The following is a 16,234-nucleotide window of genomic DNA, read 5'->3' as shown; positions in this document are numbered from 1 at the left end:
ATTATCCAACTGCCACATCATGGTCACATCTACACTGAATCGCTACACATCCCTACCTTGTGTATGATGTAATACTCAGTTGTTTTGTGTGTGTTTGTGTCACATAGGCAGGAGAGGCCTCTCAGACAGAGACAGTGTCTGAGGAGAACAAGTCTCTGATCTGGACGCTGCTGAAGCAGGTCAGGCCAGGGATGGATTTGTCCAAAGTGGTGCTGCCCACATTCATCCTGGAGCCACGCTCCTTCCTGGACAAACTCTCCGACTACTACTACCACGCTGACTTTCTGTCTGAGTATGTACTGCTCTCTGTGCATTAAAATCGCGTTTTCATTCAACAACGTAGACGTCATTAAAGGGAATTTGTTGTGGGAGGGTGTATGGTATGGGTTTTTTGTCTATTTGTTCTGTCATTCATCTGAAAACGATAAATGACTACATAAAAAAAAGAAAATATAGGCATTCTATAGGCCAGCATCATGTATATGAGCAACCTGGCTAAAACCTGCTCTGAGTTTTGAGAGTTTGTTTGGCTCGACAGGTCAGCTGTGGAGGAAAACGCCTATAACAGAATGAAGAAGGTGGTGAAGTGGTACCTGTCTGGGTTCTATAAAAAGCCAAAGGTAAACATAACTTGCTGATGTAGTTAATTGCTTTCACTTATTTTATGCAGATTTATGGTAGTGCTGATTCTGCACACAAACCGTAGAAAGAAAAAACTATTTGTTAGCAAATAAAAACAGGGATGTGGAATAACCCCAAGTTGATGTGCTGGTCAGGGACTGAAGAAGCCTTACAACCCCATTATCGGCGAGACTTTCCGCTGCATGTGGATCCACCCCAAGACCAACAGCAAAACCTTCTACATCTCTGAGCAGGCATGTTTCACCTAAGCATGGCCAAGAACTGATCACACTGAAGAAGTTCCTGTTCATCTTATTTAGATTTCTATAACCCTTCTTTTTCATTTATTACAAAAATAGGTCTCCCATCATCCCCCTGTATCAGCATTTTATGTAAGCAACAGAAAGGACGGGTTCTGTCTGAGTGGCAGCATCTTAGCCAAGTCCAAGTTTTATGGTAAGAGCAGCAAAGCAAAGAACTTAGTTTTGTTAGAAAATATTTTTTTTTTGTTGAAAGTTTTATTTCAGTGTTACTCATGTTTCTGAGCATGCTTGATCATTTTTAACCCCTCAGGAAATTCCCTGTCTGCCATCCTGGATGGAGAGGCACGACTCACGTTCCTCAACAGAGGAGAGGACTACGTCATGAACATGCCATATGCCCACTGTAAAGGTAAGTTTGTGTGTAGGTATTTAAATGGTGTTGCATTAAATAGACATGTGTGTATGTGTTTGCTCACACTTTCATTTGATTTAGGGATCCTCTATGGCACCATGACTCTGGAGTTAGGAGGACAGATCACCATCACGTGTGAGAAGACTGGATACAGTGCCCAGCTGGAGTTCAAACTCAAGGTATGTGTGTTTGGTTGAATAATAGGTAGAATATAATTCATATATATCGGACCATGAGATATTTGAGTTGAATCTGAATTACATCTGTTTAAGCCTATACATCTTAATAGCAATGCAGGAGTTACTTCTTTGACGTTGAGTATATGGAGAGCTGGAGAGTGAGACCTTTCTTTCTTACCTTACAGCCATTTCTGGGCAGTAGTGACAGCGTCAATCAGATCTCCGGGAAGATTAAACTTGGGAAGGAAGTGCTGGCCACTCTGGAGGGCCACTGGGTAAGAGCTGTTCTTTTGTGTCTGCCTCCAACATATTAAATGTAAATGGACCATGTCAGAAAAAGTAAGAGGCGTGAGGATTCAGGCTGTTAATGATTAAGGGAATTGGTAATTAAGGGTTGTGCAACAGTGAGTAAGATGGTCACAACCCAATTTGAGTTTTCGTTGGAAATGGCATATATGACGGATATTACAGTATGTTGGTTATGATGATCCACCGTCCTTCCAATAGGTGTAGTTGATGGTAGGTAGTGTCCGTTTTTAACATTAATGTTAGCAAGTGTTGATCAAGAAAACTGGTGTAAATGGTGGTCTGAATCAAATCTACAATTAATGCTTAATACAATACACAATAGTTTATTTTGTCATACTAATAACAGTAACAACAAGTGTATGACCCACAATGCAATGTGTTATTATCTTACATTATTATAATGGGTTTAAAATGAATCTAATAGTAATTTATCCACCCCATATGAAAGCGAATGAGGGTTTCAGCATTTACATATGATGACACGTAGAGACTTGCTGCACCGCAGATGCTTCTCTCATTTAACGTTATGGTCATGTCATTAATAATAAATTACAGCTCATGGATTTTCTCTTTTAAAAATCCAGCCGATGCTCAAAACATGCATACTTTCCATTGGAAGATGGGGTTTGGCGATAAGAACTCAGTCAGCCACACTCCTTCATAGCCACTGCAATTCTTTTTTTTGTGTTAAGTTGTGTTTGTTGTTTCAGTAAATGGAGCTTGTTTTAATGAGCTAATCATTTGCTAGTTATCATTTTTAACAATGGGTTTGTTATTGATTATTCAGCCTTTTCGAGGAAGCTATTAAGTGATTGTTTTTTGTCATTGTGATGCAGCACAACACATTGTGCACACAAGGTGTCCTCTGTGTTTAACCCATCACCCTTAGCAGTGAGCAGTGGGCAGCTATGAGAGATGCGGTTTCCAGCGTATTTCTGCCACCCTCAGGTTGCCTTGGCACTCGAATCTGGAGTTGGCACAGGGAGTGGGCAGCACCTTTCAGACAGGAGGCAGCAGGGAGGCCTTATCAGACTTTTTGACTGAGATAAAACTCCCAGCCTCGCTCTGAATAGCCCATTAATTATTCACTGCTCTGCGGCCAGGCTGGCAAAACTGTCAGCACAAATAACTTCACATAACACGCACCAGTTTCTCACCAGTGGCATGGTCTAGCACCTCAAAGGGATTGAGGGATTTTTCATTCAGACACACATCTTCCCAGGGTGATTTCAATGTCAAATATAAATATACGAGATCCAAGTTCTTCTATTTATTCAGTTACTGAAATGATTACATACGTGAAATCTACCTACAATGTTATGGTAAAATCTGTACCTTTTTTTTGTTTAATTTTTGTATTTAATAATCACGTAACTATTCCTTTTGTTTAAGGGGTCTCTCTTTTTGCCATTTGCCAAATTATTATTTTCCTAAAACATTTTGTGTAACATTGTATTGTTTCTTGTTCATGTTGAACAAAATGCAGTATTTATTGTAGATTAGTACGTCTAGCACTTCATTATGATTAACCCATTAATTCAGAGTGGATCACTGGAACTAGCGTCCTGTGCTTTATATCGGGTGAAATAAATCGGGTTTTGCCAAGATCAAGAAGTCCTGCCCAGACATGTTGTAAATGGCTCTGGTAGCTGGGAAAGTCTGTTAATTATGGAGTATCTGCACATATGTAAAGGGGGAAAATTTGTCTAGAGTTCCAGTGGATGCTAATGTTTGTTAACCCAAGTCTGTCACTTTAGTCTTAACCATGTCTGATTAGTTCAATGATCTTTATTCTTTTTATATATACTTTGTGAGAACCATTTTCAGGGTTTTATCTAAATATCTTAAGTACCCTAAATTTAGATTGGTAGCGCATATGAATTAATTATGATATTATATTAAATTCCTGCATAAAACCATTGCCGGAGTAAACTTTAGGCATTGTTCTGTTTTTTTAGAACAGTTCTTTGTCTTTTTCTCACAGGACAGTGAGATCTTCATCAACGATAAGAAGACTGGGGTTGTGGACACATTCTGGAACCCCACGCAGGAGCTTCGGCAGAGCAGGCTAACACGCTGCTCTGTCCCCGTAGAGGAGCAGGGAGAGTTCGAGTCTGAGAGGTTTGCATTATGCTTTCGTTATGACTTTTTCATAATAATCTCATAAGCAGCACAGATAAAATCCTGTCTTGAGGATTTTACAAAAAATAACTTTTATTTACTTAAAAATAAATAAAAAATAAACAACCATTAACCATTTCACATCATATCTTGGAGAAGACTATTACTTGTCACTGGTTATTAGTGGTAAGGTTTTCTCTTTAAAAACTAATTTTGATTTGGAGGGAGTCTCCATCTAGTGGCACACCAGTTAACACAGGAAAATAGTCACAGCAGTTTTTATTAGTTATTAATCTTAATATCCTCATTGTAGTACAGTTAATATCCTTACTTGGCATGTATTTGACTTTAGTGTTTGCCATGGATGACATGCAGTGATAATATTCAGTGATTCTTCATTTTAAGATGATATTTTAAAACTGTTGGAGATGCTAGATTTTTTTTTGTCACCACCTCAGGTTGTGGCAACACGTGACACGTGCCATCAACAACAAGGATCAGACTGAAGCCACCAATGAAAAATTCATTCTGGAAGAGGCCCAGAGGAAGTCAGCCCGTGAGCGTAAAGCTAAATGTGAGGAGTGGTCTCCCTCCCTGTTTGAGCAAGACCCCATCACTGGCGAGTGGCACTACCGCTATGCTGAGTGAGTGGCACCAAAGCATAAACACTTAATGTGGTATGAATTAAAACATGTACTGGAGTATTTGTTTAAAAAAATAGCATACTTTTCTCATCTCTTTCACTCCTACAGTAGAAATACGGACGAATGGTGACCATAATTTTTGCTAAATTTATACTATCCAAAGCAGTAAGCTGGAACATTTCTCTGTGTTTGACATCTAGTGGCAAGCGTTGGAAATGAATGGTGCACTGTAATTAATAGAAGCTAAAGTGCAGTAAATAATGACAACAAATTATGGACCACATGATTCATTCATAATGACTAACTAATTAGAAATGAGTTATGTGCTAAATTAATTTGTGTAATTTTCGTGTACATTGAGGTAAGTAAACCACATGCCCACTGACACCCAGTGGACATGATAAGCAGTGCATAGATTAATTATTATTTTCCTTAATCATCTTTAAACCCAAAAGTGGTGGTGTATCAAATCTTCAGTATAGAAACTTTCGATTGCAAATATTAGTGAGTGACTTCTGCTATTGATTGTGGTTTACAAAAAAATTAAACACATTACTTAGCCGTCATCACATCTAATTTTGCAAAGGTTACCCTGCCTTCAATACTATCAATTTTCAGTAAACATTTTTATGTGGATGGACAGTCCACCAAGGTGCCACTGAGCAAAGCACCATCCCCACACACTGCTCCCCAGGTGCCTGTCATGGCTGCTCACCAGGAGTGATGGTTAAAAGCAGAGGACACATTTTGTTATGACACTTCACTGTCACATAACCCTAGTCACTTTTTAATGTCCCTATTTAGATGTAGATGTCATGATTTAAAGCAGGTTTTATTATTTTTAAATGCCCTCGGACATTTAATTTATTTTTTTTATATAGGTCTTAGTGGTCCCCTAATACTGTAGATGTGAATACTGTATCTACACCATTCACCAACCACAATGTTTGTCACAGACAAGAAGTTGTGTCAGCGTTTTCCAGAAAAAAAAATTAAATGAACTCACTGGTTCTTCAGAGTCTCGTGTGACGGAATTTAAAAAATAATTTTGAATGCATTTTTACATCCAATCAACAAGCAACTGCAATGCTTCACACGTTTGGAAAACATGATGGCCGGTGGAGATAATGTTTTAGGGGAGGGGTGGGAAATTCTCTGGGTGGAAAAAGCCTGAGAAATGCAAGGTAACCTTTCCCCTTCAGAGAAATTCCACATCCGACCGTCTGAGCAGTCATTCTTTACACATATCGCCATTTCTAGCCACTGCAGGGCCATAGACAGGCTAGGGGAACTCGTATTAATGTTAAATAATCTCACAAAGTGAATTTTTAAGCCCAAAATGATACCAATTGTCCAAACACACTGTCTGTCTCTCTCACAGTACGCGGCCGTGGGATCCTCTGAACGATGTAATTCAGTTTGAGAAAGACGGCTGCATCCAGACTAAAGTGCGGCACAGGACTCCTATGGTACGTTCTGCCAGTGTTATTAGTCTCAGTAACCAGGGCTCACGGAGGGACAATTGCAAGTGCCAGCAGGTAGGTTAGCCCCCGTCCCCGGTACCCCCCGAGCACCCCGCCTCCGCCTCTGTCTCACCAGCTGTCTCGTCTCGCCGCCTGTGCTCTGCCCAAACATTCGCCAAGCATTCACCAAACCAGCATCTGCATTCTGGCTGCTCGCCTGTTTGGCACAGGCCCCCTTTTTTAATGTATGTGTTTGTACCTTTATTTATTATTTTGTTTGATTTTGTGTACTTGTTAAGCCCTGCCGTTTCACCTTGCTGCTTCTTGAAATAGTTTTTTAGATAAATGTGTTTTTATATATATACAGTGGGTTGCAAAAGTATTCGGCCCCCTTGAACTTTTCCACATTGTCACATTACAGCCACAAACATGAATCTATTTTATTAGAATTCCACGTGAAAGATCAATACAAAGTGGTGTACACTTTGATTCCAAACATTTTTTACAAATAAATAACTGAAAAGTGGGGTGTGCATAATTATTCAGCCCCCTGAGTCAATACTCCATCCATCTTCCCATCAACTCTGACCAGCTTCACTGTCCCTGCTGAAGAGAAGCACCCCCAGAGCATGAAGCTGCCACCACCTTATTTGACAGTGGGGATGGTGTGTTCAGAGTGATGTGCGGTGTTAGTTTTCCACCACACATAGCATTTTGCATTTTGCCCAATAAGTTCCATTCTGTTCTCATGTGACCAGAGCACCTTCTTCCACATGTTTGCTGTGTCCCCCACATGGCTTGTGGCAAACTGCAAACAGGACTTTTATGGTTTTCTTTTAACAATGGCTTTCTTGATGCCACTCTTTCATAAAGGCCAACTTTGTGCAGTGCAAGACTTATAGTTGTCCTTTGGACAAATTCCCCCACCTGAGAATGAGATCTCTGCAGCTTGTTCAGAGTCACCATGGGCCTCTTGGCTGCATTTCTGATCAGCGCTGTCCTTGTTCGGCCTGTGAGTTTAGGTGGACGGCCTTATCTTGGTAAGTTTACAGTTGTGCCATCCTCCTTCCATTTCTGAATGATCGCTTGAACAGTGCTCCGTGGGATGTTCAAGGATTGGGAAATCTTTTTGTAGCCTAAGCCTGCTTTAAATTTCTCAATAACTTTATCCCTGACCTGTCTGGTGTGTTATTTGGACTTCATGGTGTTGTTGCTCCCAATATTCTCTTAAACAACCTCTGAGGCCGTCACAGAGCAGCTGTATTTGTACTGACATTACATTACACACAGGTGCACACTATTTAGTCATTAGACCTCATCAGGCAACGTGTATGGGCAACTGACTGCCCTCAGACCAAAGGGGGCTGAATAATTATGCACACCCCACTTTTCAGTTATTTATTTGTAAAACATTTTCGTTCCACTTCTCAAGTGTACACCACTTTGTATTGTTCTTTCACGTGGAATTCCAATAAAATAGGTTCATGTTTGTGGCTGTAATGTGACAAAATGTGGAAAAGTTCAAGGGGGCCGAATACTTTTGCAACCCACTGTATATATGTGTTTGTGTGTGTGTGTGTGTGTGTGTGTGTGTATTTTATTTATTTGCCTGTGTTTTATTGTTTGATGAGAGATCAGAACTATGTCTGATCAGCACTCTGGCATGCTTCATTGTTACTGATTGAGTTAAGGATCAGCATGCTGCATTGTGCAGGAACACCTACAGACAAAAGTCTTGTCGCTTGTGTACAAATTGACCTCAAATGCCGCTGAAATATATTTCTAATCAAGATTTTTTTTTTTTTTTACAAGAAATGGCTCGTTTTTTCCCAACAGCTTTTGTAATAATGGATCAATTAGGTCTCAAGTCTGTATAAAAAGAAGCCCAGTACACTAGACCGCAACTAGATTCACCCTGAGACTAAAGTGTTGATTATCAAGAGGCTGCAGACCAGATCCACTGCTGATGTGACAGACACCTTCTTCGTCTAGCACTTAACAATCTCTGAGCATGCTCTTGGCTGACAAGTTGAACCTTATCAGGGCTCTTAGTTTGTAAACTCAATATTCTATAGAAATCGAACGAGAATTGCTGGTGTCTTCCTCTTGTAAGTCGCTTTGGATAAAAGTGTCTGCTAAATAAAGTAAAGTAAATGTGTCTCAGCGTCAAGTACAGAGGATTAAAAAAATATTTGAAGAGACTGGAGACGTTTTTGACAAGCCCACGTCAGGCAGACGACGCAAGACAACTGCTCGAGAGGACCGTTTGTTGGCTTGGAAATCCAAGGCCAGCCAATTTTCCACTGCAGCAGAGCTCCACGAGGCCTGGCCACCTGAAGTCCCTGTGTCAACCAGAACAGTTTGGAAATGGCCTCCATGGTCGAATCAGTGCCCAGAAGCAGCACTAAACAAAAGACCGTGTGGCATTTGCCAAGGCCCACAGCCTGCTAAAAGGATGGATGCTGGAAAAGTGGCAGAAAGTGAATTTTCAGATGAATCTTCAGTTCAATTACACCACAGTCGCCCCAAATATTGCAGGAGACCTACTGGAGCCCGCATGGATCCGAGATTCACCCAGAAAACAGTGAAGTTTGGTGGCGGAAAAATCATGGTCTGGGGTCACATCCAGTATGGTGGTGTGCGAGAGATCTGCAGTGTGGAAGGCAACATTAATAGTCTGAAATACCAAGATATCTAAGCTACCTTTTATAATCTCAAAAATAAAAGGGCACATTTTGCAGCAGGATGCTGCTCAATTACATACTTCCATCTCCACATCAAAGTTCCTCAAGGCGAAGAAGATGAAGATGGTCCAGGATTGGCCAGCCCAGTCACCAGACATGAACATCATTGAGCATGTGTGGGGCAGGATGAAAGAGGAAGCAGGGAAGACGAAACCAAAGAATATTGATGAACATGCAAGACTGCTTTCTTTGCTGTTCCAGATGACTTCATCAATAAATTGTATGAATCCTTGCCAAACCGCATGGATGCAGTTCTTCAAGCTCATGGAAGTCATACAAAATATTAAATTTGGATCTCACAGCACCGCTACTTAATTTGCTGACATATTTTTGTATTTGCAGTACATTTATTCAATTTCTGTATAGGCGCCAAAACTTTTGTCTTGCCAAAATTTGACCTTTCTGTCTTGATTAAATGATAAATCTTTTTTCAGTGAAACTAATTCATTTCAATTAATTAAACATAATTTGGTAGGGTTTTAGCTTTTCATATGAGCTATTTCTAACACCTATTGATTAATAAAAAGTCAGGTTAATAGCAGGTGTTCCTACAAAATAGATAAGCGACAAGACGTTTGTCAGGGACTGTACAGTGCTTGTGCAGCATGCACTGGCCTAGTCTTTACTTCAGTTTCGTATATTCAGATGTGAAGATGTGAATGTGTTTGTAGCAATTTACTCAATGACTGGAAAATATGTTTTAAACATACCAATACCAATATAACTCAAAAATATTAGAGTTCTTGGGATATAATATAATTTAGCCACAATGCTGTTCAAAGGTTTAGGGTAGTTTGTCTAACATGAAATGAGTTTCAATTGGAAAATTTCTCAAAATGGATATGAAATAATCATTGACAAAGTTAGAAATAATGATATAGTTGAACCCATACCAGGCACTCTAGTCAGAAATATTATTTATTCTGTAATCAGTGCAGCTTGTTTCTACTATAAGAAATCAGTTTAGTTTCCACTGGAACTTAAAGTTCCTCTCTACATGTATCATCATTAATAGACAGTTGCCAGAATTATTTACAATAATCATACCTGGACTGGCGTTTTAACCCATTTAACGTTAATTTAATGTCAAAAACAAAAAAATGTCACAAACGTTTGAATGATAGTGTATTTATTTATGTGATAATAGCATGACAATTTACATTTAAAATACTTATAATGTCCATGATATGCATTTTTAATCACCAATGAGTATGAAAAACGTAATTGCCAGGTCCTTATTTATACATATATTTTGGAAGTTGTTTAATGGTACTTAATTGCCTGAAAATAGACATTTGAGTTGTTAGATGAGTAATTCTTAAGACCCTAAAGAACATTCTGCATTATTTAACACATCAACACATCACAGTTAGTGATATATACCTTAAACAAGTTTGATGTAATACTGTAATGTGTTTTAAAGTGGCTGTTTGAGTTTATTCACAAGCGTGTGTGTGGGTGTGTGTGTGTGTGTGTGTGTGTGTTCCATGTTATTGATCAAATATGTGTTACTGCGCTGCAGGTCACTGGTCCGAAGCGAAAGCACAAACAGAGCGACAAGCCCAAGGGCCCAGAAAGTGGCTGCTCCTCTCCAGAACCAGACCGTCAGGACTCATCTGGCAGTGAGAGTAAGTCCTGCACATACACACACACACACACACACACACACACACACACACATATACCTTGTGCACACAAAAATACAATGCTTTAATTGATGTAATTGTCTTATAAAATATATATAATTATTAGTTATAATCTTTACAAAGAATGTTATTTTTGTAAAATAGATGGGTCGTGTCATGGTTCAGAGGACCTGATGGCTGGTTGGTTGGCGTGTAACGTTCTATGCTCTTGATTTGGTCACAGGGCACAAAAGCAAGCACAACAGCCGATTAAGGAAAAAAGGAACAGACCTCAGTGAACTTCAAAGTGCCATTGAATCCATCAAGCAGACTCAAGAGGACATTAACCGGTGCGTGTAACAAAGTGCAGACACTTCCACTATGTGAAAAGTCTTGGGTGGGGGTAGCCAATTGGCTAAGACACTCATCTATGATCCAGGTTCAAACCCCACTTACTACCATTGTGTCCCTGACAATTAACCCTCTCGAGGGGGACTGTCCCTGTAACTACTGATTTCAAAGCACTATGAAATAGTGCATCTGGTAAATGCTGCAAATGTAATGTAATAAGCTGAAGCACAGTAAAGCCTTCAGTAAACCCTTTATATGCTGAAAATCAATGCAGACAGAAGCCTGTTACACTGAGGCCAGCATTGAGAGCAAAGATAATCTGGAGTAGTTGGCTAAACAGTTTCAGCCATATGGTGATTTTACCACGATAATATTAATGTGATAATCACAAATTCACAATTGATTTGAATGAAGCTATACAGTTCATTAAAAGGTTAATAGAGGCATATAAGCATAGATATAAAATATGGGATTCATTATATTTGTTATGTAACTAAACATTGAATGTTCTATCTGTTTTTGTGTGTGTGTTTCCATGACGATGGCAGAACTGTCAGTGTGCTGCGTAGCCGAGCTGCAAGTCAGGTGGTGTCTGAGAGCAGCTTTCTGCAGCAGAGAGACTACATCATCATCCTCTTCCTCATCCTGCTTCAGATCTTCATCAACTACGTCTTCAAGTAGCAGCGATCCACACAGGGACGAAATCTCTCCAGACGTCCAAACTGCAGCTCAGACTCGCTTCCTCCTTCTTTTCGTTACTTGATCCTTAATTAAGTCTGCACACTCCTGAATTTCCATATCTGCAGAGCCTCAGATTTATTTATTCTCCGTTTAAACCTCAGCAACAAACCACTGCCACTGCAGCACTGGCACCGCCCCACTTTATCAAACTGGGCACGAACCGGGATACTCACCCTCATCTCCATCATCATCACCACATCCTGCCCACCTTTAGAGAATACTTTACACCCGGGGGACTTTTATTTGTTGCTTTTTTATCAGCTATTTAAGTTTTTTAATCTTTTTTTTTTTAATTATTAGCACGTAATAACATCATGGACTGGAATAGGGTTCCAGTACTTCAGTGCTGGTGAAGCAGAGGTTTTTTTATTTGGTTGAAAGATCCCCCCCTACAAAACTCTCAAAATTTTAACAACATGTTTTTATATATACATGTATATATATTTATATATATATGTATAATGTATTTGGAAATGTTTCTTTTTTGTCATGAATTGTGCTCTGTTTTAATATCAGTATAACATTTCACATTTCTTCACAGAAGCTCATTCGTTATTACAATGTAAGATAAGCTCATGCAGAAAAGAGAACGCTGCGCTAAATGGTTCTCCGTTACGTCTCAACGTTAGTACAACAGATATTAGATGCCTGTAAAGGTAAACAAAAATAAGTGACTTTGTAGTTGCTACTTTGACAGAATGAATAGATATAAAAGCCAAATACCTGTAGAGTATCTGTAGAGTCTAGAGTAAAGTCCTGTTGACTAGATGTAAATAGTTACCTGAAGGATTCTGTAGCAGATTTTCTGTTCCATGTTTACCCATGTGTCTTTGCTCGATGGGCCTCTGTGTGTGTGTGTGTGTGTGTGTGTGTGTGTGTGTGTGTGTGTGTGTGTGTGTGTGTGTGTGTGTGTGTGTGTGTGTATGTAAGCGAGGGTGTGTGTGTGCGTGTGCACCACGTCACTTAGTCACCTGTCTGTCTACAAGCTCAGCACCGAAAAATGAAGCCAGACAGTTGAATGTGGTCAACAACAACAACAACATCAAACTACAACCGTGCCTTTTAGCCAGGGTTCAGGAGCTCGGGTGGGGTAGGGGTGGGGTTTTTAGTGGGGGTGTTTTTAATTTTCTTCTTTATGACTGGATGTGCCATAACAAGCCTTAGACGTGTGTCTCACCAAGAAATCTGTAGTTTTCCCTCAGTGTGTGTGAGTGTGAGTGTGTGTGTGTGTGTGTGTGTGTGTGCGTACTGGAGCTGATTCCTGCCACTCGCGCCCTGGAGTTCTCCCCCTCGCAGCCCCGTTCATCTGTCATTCTTTCTCTCACAGAGGCACAAAAACAAGGGAACAACCTGCACATTTGCTCCATCGTTCTTATCTTATGTACTTTTATTTCCCCTCATCTTTTCTACATCACGCTTTTTAGGGTCGCTGAAGGGTGTCGTTCACTCTTTTTTTTTTCTTTTTTCAACACCAGTTTCTACACACAGTCATGTTGTATTTGCCCTACTATTGTTTCTACACGAGTCAAGTTTCTGTCCAAAACCCTTTCTGACTCCCATGTCTATGGTGAGAAATGGTTTCCCTTTTGTCCTGTGTAACATATCACCTAATAAAACAATAATGTGACTGATCAGGTCCTCTTTTGGTTTGGATCATTCTTTGTTTTTTGTCACTTGCTTTAACCTATTAAACAAGCCCTATTAAAGGTTATTAACGGTACATTTTATTATCGGATAATAGTGGTCAAAAAGACTTTGGAATGAAATCTGTAGCATCCTCATAAAAGGAATTGTCCAGATTTGTTCAAATCACGGATTAGAAACTCATGTCAACAGGTTTAATATTTTTATTATTAAGCGAGGTAACAAAAAGCAAGTATAAGTTAAACGGAGGAGTGGTGAATGCAGTCGTTGGTTTCAGAATAAAACATGTTGGTGCGTTTTGATTTGGTTTCAAATTTAATTCATCAGTCAATGTCTCCTAATTAAGATTGAATCTTAGTGGTGGAAATCCGACTGGATTTGACTGGCCTGGATGTTCCAAATTGCGATTGGCCCATAACTCTTGGACTGAGGTAATGAGCAAGTTGGTTGGGTGTGGTGGCCAGACATGAAAACCAGTCTGACAGTGAGGCATCTCTTGTTGAGGCAGTGTTGGATGGATGAATGCTAATTACCATGAACTAACGATTTATCTATGTCTGGACTACAGGGATTTCCAAGATAAAAACTCCATGTCAGTTGTGTAAAAGAGATTAAAAAGGCAGTAAAACAGACAATTAAGTTAGAAAATTAAAAACTTAAATAGCAAAAAAGGGGAAATACATTACCAAACTCCATTTAGAAAAAAAGTTAATAGTTAGTCAGTGTATACAGTACTTTGTGTTTCTCCTCCCTGTTGTTAGTTGTACACTATTACATGTAATTACACAATCCTTAATCTGTTAATTGTTTAAATAGGAAATTGTTTGTTTATGTGTACATAATTTTTTGCCTTGCATATTATATAAATGCATAAATCTGTTTAATAATGCTGGTGAATGCAGACACACAAAGGCCTATATTTGCATGGCGCACTGCGCCTCTGAAATAGTACTGCGACCGGAGGGGCTTCTCTGACTGGAAATATCATCCCTCTGCAAGGTCGGCGGCGTTGTGGACACTGTAGTAGCAGACAGCGTGACCAGCACTCCAGTACGAGATGGACCTGTCGATCAATAACATCAGTACCGGGAATGGCTCCGGACTCCACCACGGGCCAACACAGAACTAAAATCCAGCGCACTTGGCCTCATCTGTTTCTGGCCAATTCAGTCTTGCTGTTGCACCCTTTTCCATTCCCCTTTGTCATTTCTGTCGCCTTGATGCAAGGTGCGTCAACTGCCACAGAAGCTGCTAGAAAATGCCATCTGATGCACTACCTGGAACTGGTCAGTAGAGGACGCTGAGGGATTGCATCGAAGGTTCTAGTCCTGAGAAACAAGCTGCAGGGGGTCGTGTTCACAACTGAAGTCAAAGACAGGAGAAAATGAGTGAAAACACCTTATTGTGGGGCACATGTATGTGATGCCCTGAAATCCGGATGAAATGGAGGCCGCCTCGCGGCGCAACGTGACGTGGCCACTAACCCCTGAGGGCATCCAGCCTTCATCAACAACTCGCTTATTCCCGCCTCCAAAAAAACATATTACCATCGCACCAGATAGTGTCGCACAGACACTAACGACTAATTAATACACATCGCGAATATACAAGCTGTGCAGATGGCACCGAGCAGGGCGAGGGGGGAAGAAGTGGCGGGGAGGAGAAGGACAGAGCAAGACCTTCTCGTATGTCACCACTCAGCTTTCAATCAGCACTTTTGTTTTACACCATGGCTTCTCTCTCGCCAGCTTGCCTTAAAGCAGCAGCTGAGCTGAATTTAGCCATGACCTCCAGGAAGCGCCCCGACCCCGTTCCCTTCACATCTGGTCATTAGGCGCTACTAACACCTGCGTTTACACTAAAAAAAAGAGTGATGAGAGACTCACAACACAACACAGTGGTCAGATTATAACCTTAGAAATGCTTGCAACAAATGTGACTGGTTGGATTTGGATTGAACGATGTACACTGATCAACCATAGCATTATGACCAAGTAAAGTGAATACATTTACGGCATTTATAAGACACCTTACAATCAGTATTTACAGGGTCAGTCTCCCCGGAGACAGGGTTAAGTGTCTTGCTCAGGGACACAATGGTAGCAAGTGGGGTTTGAACCTGGGACTTCTGGTTCATAGACGAGTGTGTTACCCACTACGCTACTTCCACCCACCCATATAATTTGTTACAATGACACCTGGATGGAGGTGGGTTGGATATGCATTATGACATTAAGTGAACATTTTGACCTCAACGTTGATTTTTTTGGAAGCTGAAAAACATACGCAAGTGTAGGAATTTGAGTGACTTGAGTGAAAAAAGTAATCAAAATGTGATGTGAAATCTGGCAGCTGGATCATAGCATCTCTGAAACGTTCCTGGTCAACGGTGGTCAGGAACACATTTACATTTACAGCATTTATCAGACGCCCTTATCCAGAGCGACTTACAATCAGTAGTTACAGGGACAGTCCCCCCCTGGAGCAACTCAGGGTTAAGTGTCTTGCTCAGGGACACAATGGTAGTAGGTGGAATTTGAACCTGTGTCTTCTGGTTCATAGGCGAGTGTGTTACCCACTAGGCTACTACCACCCTGGTATGTAGATAAAATGTAAAGGTTCAGGATGGTTCTGATAGAAAGACATGCAGTACATCAGAGTTTGTTGTGCACAGGGCTGCAAAAAATATTCTGGAATGTCTTGAGGTGTTGCTTTTGCCTCAATCCACACGTGCATCTTTGGGGTGGGCTGAAAAAACAAGGGCGAACCAAGGAGGTACCACCATCCAATTTGTAGGGCTTGAAGGAACTGCTACCGTTTGCTTGGTGCCAGATACTGCAGCACACCTTCAGGGATCTAGTGGAGTCCATACGTCAACGTGTCAGGGCTGTTTTCAGGTTCAAGTGGAAGCAGTTCATCCTCCAGGTCAAGGGTGCAATAACACAAACACAAGAGAAACATGGAACATGACAGAGAAAACCGCAATATGCACACAATGATTTATCAGTACATAACAGCAGAAGTGCAAGACAAGACAAGGACAGGCACTACAACACAGTGCATCTGACAGATGTCAAATTGTGCAGAAAAGCGAAGGTACGCTGATTTAGTAGCTTC

At 40.6% G+C, this 16,234-nt stretch overlaps 1 protein-coding gene across 11 annotated transcripts in view; it reads left to right on the top strand.

Moving 5' to 3' along the window:
• The window catches only part of osbpl8 (oxysterol binding protein-like 8), a 71,161-nt gene extending 58,585 nt beyond the window's left edge, over positions 1 to 12,576 (top strand). For 9 of the 11 annotated variants that reach the window (XM_028954273.1, XM_028954267.1, XM_028954268.1 and 6 more), the window contains 13 exons: positions 108 to 292; positions 539 to 620; positions 777 to 875; positions 981 to 1,077; positions 1,195 to 1,293; positions 1,378 to 1,475; positions 1,661 to 1,750; positions 3,769 to 3,905; positions 4,364 to 4,549; positions 5,931 to 6,087; positions 10,279 to 10,384; positions 10,626 to 10,731; positions 11,281 to 12,576. In XM_028954273.1, the coding sequence (XP_028810106.1) occupies positions 108 to 292; positions 539 to 620; positions 777 to 875; positions 981 to 1,077; positions 1,195 to 1,293; positions 1,378 to 1,475; positions 1,661 to 1,750; positions 3,769 to 3,905; positions 4,364 to 4,549; positions 5,931 to 6,087; positions 10,279 to 10,384; positions 10,626 to 10,731; positions 11,281 to 11,413 (1,575 nt within the window). In that variant the 3' untranslated portion in view covers positions 11,414 to 12,576. The remainder of the gene's footprint in view (positions 1 to 107; positions 293 to 538; positions 621 to 776; positions 876 to 980; positions 1,078 to 1,194; positions 1,294 to 1,377; positions 1,476 to 1,660; positions 1,751 to 3,768; positions 3,906 to 4,363; positions 4,550 to 5,930; positions 6,088 to 10,278; positions 10,385 to 10,625; positions 10,732 to 11,280) is intronic. The other 2 variants (XM_028954270.1, XM_028954277.1) reach the window with 1 other exon arrangement.
• The last annotated feature ends 3,658 nt before the right edge of the window (positions 12,577 to 16,234 follow it).

Source organism: Denticeps clupeoides, chromosome 15 (assembly GCF_900700375.1).
Source record: "Denticeps clupeoides chromosome 15, fDenClu1.1, whole genome shotgun sequence".
Taxonomy (NCBI): Eukaryota; Metazoa; Chordata; class Actinopteri; order Clupeiformes; family Denticipitidae; genus Denticeps; species Denticeps clupeoides.
This window is presented reverse-complemented; position numbering and strand designations above follow the sequence as displayed.